At 41.5% G+C, this 14,473-nt stretch overlaps 1 protein-coding gene across 8 annotated transcripts in view; it reads left to right on the top strand.

The window, feature by feature from the left end:
* Nucleotides 1-14,473, top strand: part of cnot4 (CCR4-NOT transcription complex subunit 4) — a 123,470-nt gene that overhangs the window by 72,986 nt on the left and 36,011 nt on the right. For all 8 annotated transcript variants that reach the window (XM_033037745.1, XM_033037750.1, XM_033037751.1 and 5 more), the window contains one exon: nt 10,841-11,338. In XM_033037745.1, the coding sequence (XP_032893636.1) occupies nt 10,841-11,338 (498 nt within the window). The remainder of the gene's footprint in view (nt 1-10,840; nt 11,339-14,473) is intronic.

Raw genomic sequence — 14,473 nt, forward strand, 5'->3', positions numbered from 1 at the left:
GCACACCCATGTTTCTCTACCAATGTTCCCAACTGCATTGTTTTTCTTATCAAAGTGGTAATTTATCTCCCTGTTTTTGTCCAGTTGATAGGTCTACATTCCCTGTTAACTCTCTCCATTGGTGGTTAGGTTTGTTCCTTATTTACACGAACCATTGTATATTCTAAAGAACTGTGGAAGGTCGACATCAATGCATTCATTTTCTTTCCAGCCACTTGTCCAAACACTCAGCTGTCGCCCATCAAATTTTGAGGATGTGGGAGTTTGTGTCTAATTAATCTCTCCGATTAATTCCTTTCAGTGGCCACCAGTTTTCTAATATTTCAGGAATGCTTTGTGTTGCAACAAAGATGTCTTTTCCATTTTGCATGGTTCTAAAAGCTTTTGCAGGCTGTTTTCTGAAGCTAGTTTAATCTTCAATTCTTTCCAGTTTCTTGATCTATATTCTATGTTTCTTTCAATTATTAGGCTCAACTCTACAGCTTTAAAATCTGTTTGTTTCATCTAATGACATTTAACTACTTTCAGTAGCCACTGTTGAGCTTCCCTCGAATACCTTGGAAGCTATATATTGGAAGCTAGATATCATTCTTCATGATTTTTGTATGGTTATATATTTTAATCTAGTTTCTCCAATCTACATTAACAGAATCCAGTTTCTCCAATCTACATTAACAGACGCCTTCAAAGCTGCAGTTTTAGGTTTGATCGGATTTGTGAACTTCATTCTGTTTTTTGCGGACTCGCAAGATAAACAGCACAGTGACTCGGCCCGTTGTCCGGCTGCTTTACAGTTCCAAAGCCCAAGTTCACTCTTGACCTCTGCTGTCTATGTGGAATTTGTATATTGCCCCTGTGACCGTGTAGCTTTTCTCCAGATACTTCACGATGTTTGCACGTCCCAAAGACGTGCGGGTTGGGGGGGTTAATTGGCCCTGTAGGCTGCCCCTGGTGTGCTGGTGTGTGGTAGAATCTTGGGAGAATTAATGAAAGTGCAGAAAGAATACAAGATGGGGTTGGTGTTAATGAGTGTTTAATGATTGGCACGGACTTGGTCGGCCAAAGGGCTTGTTTCTGAGCAGTATGACTCACTGCAGTATGACAATCATATTATGATCAGTCATGCAGACGTTTAATTACCAAGTTATTCATTAACTTTCTGTCATGGCATACTAGATTTAAGATAGCCTGTTCTTTAGTTTGTTCCATGGTGTTCTGAGAAAGAAGATTACCATGCATACACTTGTCTCCCACACATCATTTGATTGGACCAGTCAATATAAATGCACGCTGCTTGTTTGTGTGCGCAAAGAATTTCCCTGACAACTCTCCACTTCCCACTCTAGTGTGTTTAAAAAAAATAAGTTTAAAAAAACACTGAGCTCCTGTCTGATTTTCTCCACGTTTTGTTAGTGCAGATTCTTTGTGTTATTGTGCAAGAATCTGGAATGTTGCTAGCTGTTTTTCAAGTTCATAATATTCACATTACCGTGCACAGCCATTACTGGTAGAGAGTTCGTAGACAGGGAAGCAGAATTATGCTTTTCGGCCCATCGAGTCTGCTCCCCTTTGATCATGGCTGATCTATTTTCCCTTCTCAACTCCATTCTCCTCCCCTCTCCCCATAACCTTTGACGCCCATCCGAATCAAGTACCTATCAATCTTGACTTTAAAAATACCCATGGACTTAGCCTCCACAACCACCTAATGCAATTAATTCCACAGATTCACCACACTGTCAAAATTCATCCTCTACTCCAATCTAAAGGTGTGTCCTTTTATTCTGAGGCTGTGCCTCTGCTCCCAGACTTTCCTGCTACTGGAAACATTGTCCACATCCAGTTTATTTAGACCTTTCATTATTTGGTAGGTTTCACAAGACCCCCCCCCCCCCCCCCATCCTTCGGCCCAGAGCCATCAAACACTTCTCGTACGTTAACCTAATCATCTCTGGGATAATTCTCCTAAGTCTCTGGTCCTCTCCTACGCCAGTGCATCCTTCCTCACATATGGTGCCGAAAACTGCTCATAATAGTCCAAATGTGGTCTGGCTAACTCCTTATAAAGCTTCAGCAGTACATCCTTGCTTTTATTTTCTAGTCCTATAGTAATGAATACCAGCTGTATTTCATTTGCCTTTTAATTGCCCACTCTCCCAACCTATCCAAGTCCTTCTGCAGACTCCTTGCTTCCTCAGCACTACCTACCCCTCCACCTATCTTCGTATCGTCCACATACCAGGCCACAAAGCCATCAATGTCATCATCCATATCATTAACATACAACATTAATACATACAGTGCCCACCATGATGTTTGGGACAAAGACCCATCATTTATTTATTTGCCTCGGTACTCCACAATTTGAGATTTGTAATAGAAAAAATCACGTGGTTAAAGTGGACATTGTCAAATTTTAATAAAGTTCATTTTTATACATTTTGGTTTCACCATGTAGAAATTACAGCAGTGTTTATACATAGTCTCTCCCCCCCCCCCCCCCCCCCCCAATGTAAATGAAAGTAGGCACGTTTAGTATTTTGTTGCATATCCTTTGCATGTATTGGCTGCTTGAAGTCTGCGATTCAGGGACATCACCAGTTGCTGGGTATCTTCTCTGGTGATGCTCTGCCAGGCCTGTATTGCAGCCATATTTAGCTTTTGCTTGTTTTGGGGGCTAATCCCCTTCAGATTTCTCTTCAGCATATAGAAGGCATGCTCAATTGGGTTCAGATTGGATGATTGACTTGGCCGCTCAAGAAGTGACAATTTTTTAGCTTTGAAAAACTCCTTTGTTGCTTTAGCAGTATGTTTGGGATCATTGTCTTGCTGTAGAATGAACTGACGGCTGAGAAGTTTTGAGGCATTTGTTTGAACTTAAGCAGATAGGATGCGTCTATACACTTCAGAATTCATTGTGCTACTACCATCAGCAGTTATATCATCAATGAAGATAAATGAGCCAGTACCTTCAGCAGCCATACATGCCCAGGCCATAAGATACCTATCACCGTGTTTCACAGATGAAGCGGTATGCTTTGGATCTTGGGCAGTTCCTTCTCTCCTCCATACTTTGCTCTTGCCATCACTCTAAGTTAATCTTCGTCTCATCTGTCCACAAGACCTTTTTCCAGAACTGTGGTTGATCATTTAAGTACTTCTTGGCAAACTGTAACCTGGCCATCCTACTTTTGCGGCTGACCAGTGGTATTTCTGTTCATGAAATCTTCTGCTGACAGTGGTCATTGACAAATCCACACCTGACTCCTGAAGAGTGTTTCTGATCTGTCGGACAAGTGTTTGGCGATTTTTCTTTATTATAGAGAGAATTATAACTGTTTTATTCTTGTTTCTCAATCTCATAATGGCTTCTTTGACTTTCATTGGCACAACTTTGGTCCTCATGTTGATAAACAGCAATAAAAGTTTCCAAATGTGATAGAAAGACTAGGTTGCCGAGAGCTCTTTTATACCAGTATTAAGGAGGCATTTAAACACACCTGAGGAATAACAAACGCCTGTGAAGTCACGTGTCCCGAACATTATGGTGCCCTGAAATATGGGGGGGGGGGGGGGGGGGGGACGGACTATATATAAACACAGCTGTAATTTCTACATGGTGAAACCAAATATATAAAAATGGCCTTTATTGAAATCTGATAATGTGCACTTTAACCACATTTTTTTTCTATTACAAATCTCAAATTGTGGAGTACAGAGGCAAATAAATAAATTATGTGTCTTTGTCCCATACATTATGGAGGGCACTGTAGCAGACCCAGCACTGACCCCCCGCAGAACACCAAATCTAAAATTTTCTAACTCCTGATGTAATTTGTCTGCTACATCCTGGGCAATATTCGGAGGCCAAATATCTAACTCCCATCAGGATCTTTTTACCCTTGCAGTTTCTTAACTTTACCCAAAAGCATTCCACATCATCCAATCCTGTCAATTCTTGCTAAGGATTGGACATCCTTCTTTGCCAACAGAACCACCCCACACTCTCAGCCCACCTGCCTGTCTTTTCGATTGGATACATCTCGTTTGATGTGCAGCTTTGATCCTCTTTCAGACACAACTATTGCATCCGCTGCTCTAGATGTCAGCAGATCTATATCGGTGAGACCAAGCGGAGGTTGGGCGATCGTTTCGCCGAACACTTCCGCTCGGTCTGCACTAACCAAGGTGACCTCCCGGTGGCTCAGCACTTCAACTTCCCCTCCCATTCCGTCTCCGACCTCTCTGTCCTGGGTCTCCTCCATGGCCACAGCGAGCAGCACCGGAAATTGGAGGAACAGCACCTCATGTTCCGCTTGGGGAGTCTGCATCCTGGGGGCATGAACATCGAATTCTCCCAATTTTGTTAGTCCTTGCTATCTCCTCCTCTTCCTCAGTCCCCCTGCTGTCTCCTCCCATCCCACAGCCTTCGGGCTCCTCCTCCTTTTTCCTTTCTTGTCCCCGCCCCCCCCCCCACCCCCGATCAGTCTGAAGAAGGGTTTCGGCCCGAAACTTTGCCTATTTCCTTCGCTCCATAGATGCTGCTGCACCCGCTGAGTTTCTCCAGCTTTTTTTGTGTACCCACAATATCATACCTGCCAATTTAGAATTTCGCTATAAATCTCACCCACCTTGTTAAGTATACTGCGTGCGTTCAAATATTAATTTTGTTTTCACTGCCCCTCTTCTCAAATTGGTCCCCATGTTGCTTAACTTTAGGCTCTAATCCCTTTCTTAACTTCCGGTCCTATTTTTTATTCTGGAGTCTTCAGTATCCTTTCCTTCTCTTTACCCATACTTTTCTAATCTGTTGAATCCTCCCCCCCCCTCCTCACTACTTAATTTAAAGCCCCATCTACAGCTCTAGTTATGTGATTCGCCGATTATGGGCGTATGAAAGAAGCGAGACTGAAGGGCACAGCTAGGTTAAATAAAGAACTGCTAAATGGAGTATAATATGTGAAAATGGGGAATTGTCTGTTTTTGCAGGAAAACTAGAAGTATAATACCTAAATGAGAGATTAGCCTTAAGAGCTGGATGGGGATCTGGGCGAGTTAGTGTATGTATGCAGGTACAGCAAGTATTTATAAAGATATCAATGTTCCCACATTTATTGTTGGAGATGAATCAGACTAAAATGGAGAACCAGTTGTTCTGATGACAATGAATATCCTCAAGCAGCTACTTATGGATGATCAAAAACAAATTACTCAACCGGCCACATTTAAAGAAATGGCTTCATTCATCTCCATGGTCCTATATAGAAATTGTATAGGCTGCGGCACTTTTCAATTCATCATCCTATTTGCATCAAGGCAAGCCATTATTCATAGTGTTACAGGGCCTTTGAGAAATTTAAGGCAAGTAAGAAAGAACTCAAGCAGGCAATTAGAAAGGCCAAAAGGGGTTTTAAAATACCTTTGAAAAAAATCTCATGGCTTTTTATACGTACCTTAAAGACAAGAGGGAAACTAGGAAGAAGCTCGGATTGCTCAGGATAAAGGAGGGAATTTGTGGTGGGAGTCAGAGGATGTAGACGATGTACTCAATGAGTACTTTCCATCTGTATTCACCAAGGAGAAGGACATAGAGGAAAGTGACATTAGTGTGGAGAATAGTATATGCAAGGGCAGTTTAAGATCAAGGCGGAGGTGGTGTTCGGCTTCTTGAGAGCATTAAGGTTGTTAAATCTCCAGGGCCTAACGGGATCTATCCCAGGTTATTTAGAAATGCAAGAGAGGGATTGCATGAAGAACTTAGCTTCTTTGAGAGGTTCTGGAGGACTAGAAACTGGCCAATGTTGCTCCTGAAGATGGGAAGTAGAGAAAATCCATGGAGTTAGAGGCCAGTGAGCCTCCCATCAGTGCCAATGGAAAGGATTCTTTGGGATTGGGAATTATTCTCATTTGGGAGGGAATGGGCTAATTGGGGTCAGTTAGCATGCCTTATGCGTGGTAGGTCATGCTTTATGGACTCTTATCGAGTTGTTTTGAGGTGACAAAGGTAATCCATGAGAATAGGGCATTGGATGTAGTCAACATGGATTTTATTCGGACATTTGATAAAATCACTCATGGTAGGCTGATCCAGAAGATTAAGATTCATGGGATTAATGGTCACTTGGTTGCATGGATCCATAGAACCCAGGATTGTGGTATTCCGAGTAGATGTCAGTGGCAAGTGGAGTTCCGCTTAGAGTGGGTCTTTGGTGGGTCCTCTGATACTTAATTGACCGGGACGCAAGTATAGATTTGTTAGTTTGTAAATTTGCAGACTACATCAAAATTGCTGGAATTTGGGACCACTAGGAATGCTGTTAAAATAAACAGTGGGATATAGATTAGCTGTAGAAGTGGGTGGTGGAATGTCCGATGGTGTTTAAGCCGATCAAGTGTGTCATGTTGCGCTTTGGGAGGACGGATATAGGGGTGAGTATACAGTTAATAGAAGGACCCGTAAAAGCATTGATATGCAGGGGGATCTTCGGGTCCAGGTCCATAGCTTCCTGAAAGTGGCAGCACAAGTAGATGGAATGGTAAGGGAGGCATAATGTATGCTTGTCATCATTCATCTGGGCATAGAGTATAAGAGGCAGGAAGTGATGATGCAGCTTCATAGGACATCGATTAGTCTGGTTTTGGCCTACGGTGTGCAATTCTGATCACATTATTACAAGAAGGATGTGGAGACTTAGAGGATGGGAAGAGGTTTACAGCATGCTGCCTGGATTTAGGGGCATTGGCTAAAAGTAGAGGTTGGATAAACAGATTATTTTCTTTGGATGTTGGATCTTGAGGAGAGAGTGACAGAAGTATGTCAAATTATGAATGGACTAGATTGGGTAGATGGTCAGACCCTTATTCCCAGGATGGAAATGTCAGAAAGACTCGCAGGCATAGATTGAAGGTAATGAGGGCAGAGTTTAAAGGACATATATATTTTAGGGCGAGCATCTGGAATGTGCAGTCAGGGGTGATGGTGGAAGCAGATATGATAGTAGTATTTATGAGGCTTTTAGATAGCACATGGATGTGCAGGGAATGGAGGGATATGGTTCGTGTGCAGGCAGAGGAGGTTAGTTTTTCTTGGCATTCTGTTTGACATTGTGAGCTGAAATGTCTGTTCCTGTGCCGTAGTGCTCTATGTTGCCATCCGGCCCATTCATCCACTTCCCTGTTTTATTCTCTCCCACCTGTCCATCAACTTTCTTTGCTCCTCCTGTCCCTCACCTATACTGGGGGAATTTACAGTTGCCAATTAAACCTCATTTGGGATGTGGAACAAAGCCAGAACATCCAAGGGAAATGTGAGTTTTTCACATCGATAGCATCTGAGGTCAGAATTGAGTCCAGATTTCTGGAGGCAGCAACACCAACCAACCGCTATGCCACTTTACTGCTAGATTAATGCTGATCATTTCAGAATTTCTTTCCGGTTAAACGGCTCAAACTGTTTGACGGAAGATGCTTGAAAAATGCTTTGTTGTTCTAACTGTTCACCTCTCACTTGCCCTGCCTTGACCCCTGCCTTTTTCTGTTCCTGCACTGCCTTGCCTCCTACCAGCTCCCTCCTACTCTGATTGCTATTGAAATCAATAATGTCACAGTGTGAATCCCCTTCCAAAGTAGTTGGAGAGAGAAAATTTGTGTTTTTGTACCTTTTGTGATCTCTTCTTGGGAGCTTTAGAAACGAAATAGCTTTGAAGAAAACTATCAAATAAATCAGTTGAAATTAGATTCGGGTAACTTCGGAGCATTTAAACCATGATACATGAAATGTAATGCATAAACTAACAAAATAACTGCCAGCTTTCTCTCAAAAAAGGATCCAATGATTAAATATATTGCCTTATCAGTCTCCCATTAATCTGAGGCTGAACTGACAATTTCAAATCATTGACAGCTTTTAGCTGAAGGCATAACTGGTGATTACTTTTGGTTGTGGAATGGCCATGTTTAGTTTTATAGTGGCTTAGAAGGACTTTCCATTCCCCAAAATATTTAAAACAGCTTTTAATGAAAGTCATTACTCCAGGTTAAGCTATCCTTTTAGGTTGCTGAAACAAGAGGGATCTTGAGCAAACCGAAGTGCTGGAGTAACTCAGTGAGTCAGGCAGCATCTCTGGAGGACATGATCTGAAGATGGGTCCTGATCTGAAACATCACTTATCCGTTCTTCAGTGGTACTGCCTGACCTGCTGCATTACCCCAGCACTGTGTTTTGTTCCTTATATACTGTATCTTTTACATTGCACCTGATGCCTATGAGAGCCCCGACCACTCACAAAACATGTCAAGAGGTGCTGCACCTTAGATAATCTAATTAAAACATTGTCATGTGTTTATATTGATTAAATGACACATCTATTAAAGGTTATCATATTTGCCTTAAAATGTACAGCATTCTGACAAAGCTGATACCAGTGGAGATAATTGCTTATGTGAAACTCCAATCCCATGTATTGCCAAGAGCTGTCAGCTTTCTGTTGACATACAGTGCCCTCCATAATGTTTGGGACAAAGACCCATCATTTATTTATTTGCCTATGTACTCCATAATTTGAGTTTTGTAATTTAAAAAAAATCACTTGTGGTTAAAGTGCACATCGTCAGATTTCATTAAAGGGTATTTTTACACATTTTGGTTTCACCATGTAGAAATTACAGCTGTGTTTATATATAGTCATAATGTTCGGGACACATGACTTCACATGACTTCACAGGCGTTTGTAATTCCTCAGGTGTGTTTAAATGCCTCCTTAATACGGGTATAAAAGAGCTCTCGGCACCTAGTCTTTCTATCACATTTGGAAACTTTTATTGCTGTTTATCAACATGAGGACCAAAGTTGTGCCAATGAAAGTCAAAGAAGCCATTATGAGATTGAGAAACAAGAATAAAACAGTTATAATTCTCTCTATAATAAAGAAAAATCCCCAAACACTTGTCCGACAGATCTGAAACACTCTTCAGGAGTCAGGTGTGGATTTGTCAATGACCACTGTCGGCAGAAGATTTCATGAACAGAAATACAGAGGATACACGGCAAGATGCAAACTACTGGTTAGCCGCAAAAGTAGGATGGCCAGGTTACAGTTTGCCAAGAAGTACTTAAAAGATCATCCACAGTTCTGGAAAAAAGTCTTGTCACAGACGAGACGAAGATTAACTTAGAGAGATGGCAAGAGCAAAGTATGGAGGAGAGAAGGAACTGTCCAAGATCCGAAGCATACCACCTCATGTGTGAAACACAGTGGTGGGGGTGTTATGGCCTGAGCATGTATGGCTGATGACGGTACTGGCTCACTTATCTTCATTGATGATACAACTGCTGATGGTAGTAGCACAATGAATTCTGAAGTGTATAGACACATCCTATCTGCTCAAGTTCAAACAAATGTCTCAAAACTAATTGGCCGGCGGTTCATTGTACAGCAAGACAATGATCCCAAACATACTGCTAAAGCAACAAAGGAGCTTTTCAAAGCTTAAAAAATGGTCAATTCTTGAGTGGCCAAGTCAATCACCTGATCTTAACCCAATTGAGCATGCCTTTTATATGCTGAAGAGAAAACTGAAGGGGACCACCCCCCAAAACAAGCATAAACTAAAGATGGCTGCAATACAGGCCTGGCAGAGCATCACCAGAGAAGGCACCTAGTAACTGTTGATGTCCATGAATCTCTGACTTAAAGCATGCAAAAGATATGCAACAAAATACTAAACATGACTACTTTCATTTACATGACATTGTTGTGTCTCAAACATTATGGAGCCCTGAAATGGGGGGATTATGTATAAACACTGCCGTAATTTCTACATGGTGAAACCAAAATGTATAAAAATGGCCTTTATTAAAATCTGACAAGGTGTACTTTAACCACATGTGATTATTTAATATTACAAATCTCAAATTGCGGAGTACAGAGGCAAATAAATAAATGATGGGTCTTTGTCCCAAACATTTTGAAGGGCACTATTTGCTGTATGACTGGTGTTGAGCCTTTGTATGCAGCTTCCAAAAAAGGTGTTTTTAAGCTTTTAAAAATGTTGTGATTGTGCTCTGGATTCCCAAGAGGAATTTGGCACATAGCTACGTCCCTTGCGTAATTGGAGTTAGCTATTTGTTCAATGTCAAGTAGCTTCTGAATTTAAAGCCATGTGTGCATTTAAATATTATAAATCTAATTTTATTTTGTGTTGGATGTAGAATTTGAAAGGTTATTTCTGTTAACCCACATGTCTTCTATGAAAAAAGAAAGTGTATATTTCATAAATTTTGAATTCCATGCTCGGGCTCCATTGTGGTTGGACTCCAGCACATTTTTCTGTTCAAATCTGTTACCAACCCCTCCCCCCCTACCCCCTCCTTCTATTTACTTGTATCACTATCCAGTCTCTTTGCTCGTTATGTACATGAACCTCACATTCTCACCTCCTCTTTCCACTCTTCTTTGTCTCCTGCATACCCACAAAAAAAACATTGCCAACATTAATCTGCTCATCAGAAGGAACAAAGGGAAGAAAACAGAAAATAGCCAATAATAATATTTCTAACTAAATCCTTTATAGATGTTTTCCCATTCCTTTCATTAACTGTGTTCCCCCTGTATAGATACAGAACCTCCCCCTCGGTTCCATTTAATGAAGGAACTGGCATTGCGTACTTTTCAAACTGGGCCCTTTTGTGATTTTGTTCTCATTTGGGCCACCTTTGTTCATTAACTTCCAACTCTACTCAACACAGATTAAGAGTCAATGGCAGTTTGAAAGCAATGCACTTAATTTAAATATTTGTTAAAATATTTACTGATTTCATATTTTCTTTGATAAATTCCAGAAACAATCCCCGTATCTTCATCAACAGACTGGCAAGCAGCTTTTGGGTTTGGTTCCTCCAAACAGCAAGAGGATGACCTGGGTTTCGACCCGTTCGACATCACCAGGAAAGCCTTAGCAGACCTGATAGAGAAGGAACTCTCAGTCCAGGACCAACCTTCCAACGTGGGCCTCAATTCCCCCAGCGCACTACAGACCCCATCGCAGACTGCAAACAAAGGCATTGGTGGCTTCTTGACACCAGGTTCTGCCAATACAGCCAATTCCATTGGCAACTCTTTTCCCAACTCTGTATTACCACGGAGGTTCCCAGCTTTTCAGCACAGAGCCGTCTACAACTCGTTCAGTTTTCCAGGTCAGGCACGGTACCCATGGATGGCATACCCCCAAAATAGCATGATGCACTTGAACCACACAGCAACGCCCACCTCGAACAGTAATTTCTTGGACTTAAATATACCACCGCACAACACAGGACTTGGTGGAATTCCTATATCAGGTAGGTGGTAACTGGTGGATAATTGTAGTTGCTAACTAACGTGAAGATTCTTTGTTATATTAGGGAAGAGTAAAGATCCACCTGCTGGATTCAGGAGTCTTGCAACTCTGGACCTTAAATTTCTTTTAACCCTGATAAGGTGTGACATTTTGCTATGTGTTACTTCACCAACCATCTTCCTTAATACACTCCAAATTCCCTCGGTATTTATGGCTCAGATTTCAATCAACGCCTGACCCACATTGTCAAATTCACAGGTTTTGTTTTCTTAAGTATTATGGTGAGTTACAATTAACCTACCTAGCACAAAAAACAATTGGAGGAAATCCCATTCGTAATCCAGTTCAATGAGGTATTGTCAGTACACCAGTGATGCACGGTTAACAGTAAAATACTTGAAGGGCATTGGGCTCTGTGTGGAGATGTGCCATTTTCTTTATGCGCCTCTTATTGAGTTAATGCAAGAATTGCCACAGCAGTGTTGAGATATACAGATTACTTTATTGTGGGATATATATGATTTTTAACTTTTTTTTCCTGCTATTTCTCAAATACATGAACCCTGCACTGAATGGGTAAGTTTTCATTTTAAAGCCAAAACCAAAATGCAACAGAGAAGTGCTCACTGTTGCCATATATGAAAATCGGAGGAGCAGACTTTTCTCAATTAAGAAACCTGTCATGCATTTGTGCCAATGTTAAGCCAATAAATTTTGGGGTTTACAAACTGAGCTGCCAAGGCAGTTTGGGGTTAGGTCAGATGATTTTTATTCCATGTGTTTGAACAGACCGAGTGCCATAATAATGATTTAAGTTGCCTTAGTATTACATTTTCTCTGTATTATCTATGGAGTTTCAAATTTTGTTGCCAAGCAGTGAGATAATTTACCCCATCAACCATTATGAATTCACCAGCGGACCCCAATTGTGTCGTGTTAGGGATTGTTCAGGAGAGAATTTTGAAAATTATTGATCACAAGCTGGTTTGGCAATTTGCAGCATTTTTTCAGTAAACTTGTGTCCAAGACACAATGGGATGCTGCCAATTCAGAGTCGAGCTGATTACCACTGGGCTGTTACTGATTGCAAAATAAGATTCTTGTGGTTAGAGATAGTAAATATAACATTTCTTTTGGGAACATAATTCACTGGCAAATGTAGAAAGAGTGAGTCTAGTCTTTATAAATACCCAAGACTGACCTCTGCATTGTAAAATGGGGTACAGCAGTTTATATCCTTTCTTGTAGCTTCTGAGGAGATTTTGTTGTTCAAGTACTCACTTGTACTTAATTTCCATTATTAAAATTTTGCTTGTCTTGTGTTTTCTTCACTTTACATGAAATGGGTAAACCTTGCTAACTCATTATTCTGTGGGGGCAGTAAACTACCTTCTAATTGGCCCTAGTGTGATCCGATAAAGTAAACATGCAAAATCCTTGAATCCTTTATCTTTTCCAAAGCCTGCCATCCAGCAATCACAGATTACATTTCTGTTCGGAAGGGTTCCGATCCGAAACATCACCTGTTCCTTTTCTCCAAAGATGCTGCCTGACCTGAGGTGCTCCAGCATTTTGTCTATCTACAGATAAACGGAAACAGATCCTACTGTCAGCAGAATCCACCAGAAAGTAGTGAGGGTGACAACACCTATTTTTCATATGCAGCTTGAAGGCTAATGTGGTTGGCTTATTGTTCACTGTCCAGGCTTGCTTTGAGCTGCCATCTCCAAATTGCATGTTTGCCTTTAGAGAAAGCAGAGGTCAGCCATCACCTCCTGTCTGTTCAATACCAGGGTGAAGAGTATTTCCATTTGTATTTAAATATGTAACAAATTACTGTACTTAAACTCATTCCAATTTTAATATTCTGTCCCACTAGTTTGAGGTCTGTTTGCAATCCCTGGTCCAGCCGGAGACATCTTCAAAAGAGCCATCAATGCTTTGGTGCCAACTGTAAACATAGTTTTCAGCTCTCCCTGAAATATGTTCAGCAGGATCTGTCTTCCGTGCATAATGTCTACTCTTTGCGTGCTCCGCTATTTCTCTCCCCCTCCCCCCGAACCACTTTTCTCTGCATGCTCTAATGCCTGGTGAATTTTGAACTGTCATTTCTCCAAAGTAATTTGTGACAACTAGCATTTCTTGTGAAGAATATGCCATACTAAATTTTGCAGCTCTCGGTTATAAGACTCCTTGGTCTTTTTATATCTGACAAGGCTGATGACAAATTTCAGGTGACACTGATAGACCAGGGAAATGGCCTGACATAGGATGGAAGAATATAGTCAGGTGTGGTTTTGAAGGAAGAATGAGGCAAGCTGCTAATTCATGATATTTTGAAGGAGAAACAAGTCATGAAACTGGAATTTTCCAGCATTTTTGTATACCTCATGAAACTGGAATCTCTGAGGCTGGTGTGACATTAGAGTGTTGGTTTTAAAAGACATATCGGGTACAAAAGCCAGGAAATTATGATAGACCTTTTAAAGCCCTGATTACTTCCTGACCATATTATTATGGCCTGAACTGGACACAGCTTATAAAATGTGTGCTGGCCTTGATGGAGCTCTGGGAGAGATATACTAAAATGGAGTCGGATGTCAAACTTTTCATGGAGATACTGGGAAAGCTAGGTTAGATTTCCTTTGAATAGAGAAACCTTGGAGGAGATTTGCAGGTCCAAGGGTTGGGAGGGGAGGGGGTTTGGAGGGAGAGAGAGAGAATATACATGCAAGAAAGGGAATGTGAAGAAAATTCCCAAATGACCTCCAAGGGTGAAGATGAGATTAACTGGAATTGTTGAGTTCAGAGCGACAGGGTGGAAACTGGCCCTTCGGACACCAGCAAACACTCACACACTAGTTCTGTCCTCGACACTAGGGACAATTTACAGAAGTCAATTAACCTATAAACCTGCACGTCTTTAGAATGTGGGAGGAAACCAGAACACCCAAAGAAAAGCCACCCAGAAAAAACTTGCACAGTCACGGAGAGAACGTGCAAACTCTGTGCAGATGGCACCCCGTACTCTGGATCGAACCTGGGTCCCTAGCGCTGTAAGGCAGCAACTGTACTGTTGCGCCACTGCGCTATCCCCTGGCCTGTATTCACTGGAGCTGCATTCAAGGTGCTGGAT

Source organism: Amblyraja radiata, chromosome 19 (assembly GCF_010909765.2).
Source record: "Amblyraja radiata isolate CabotCenter1 chromosome 19, sAmbRad1.1.pri, whole genome shotgun sequence".
NCBI lineage: Eukaryota > Metazoa > Chordata > Chondrichthyes > Rajiformes > Rajidae > Amblyraja > Amblyraja radiata.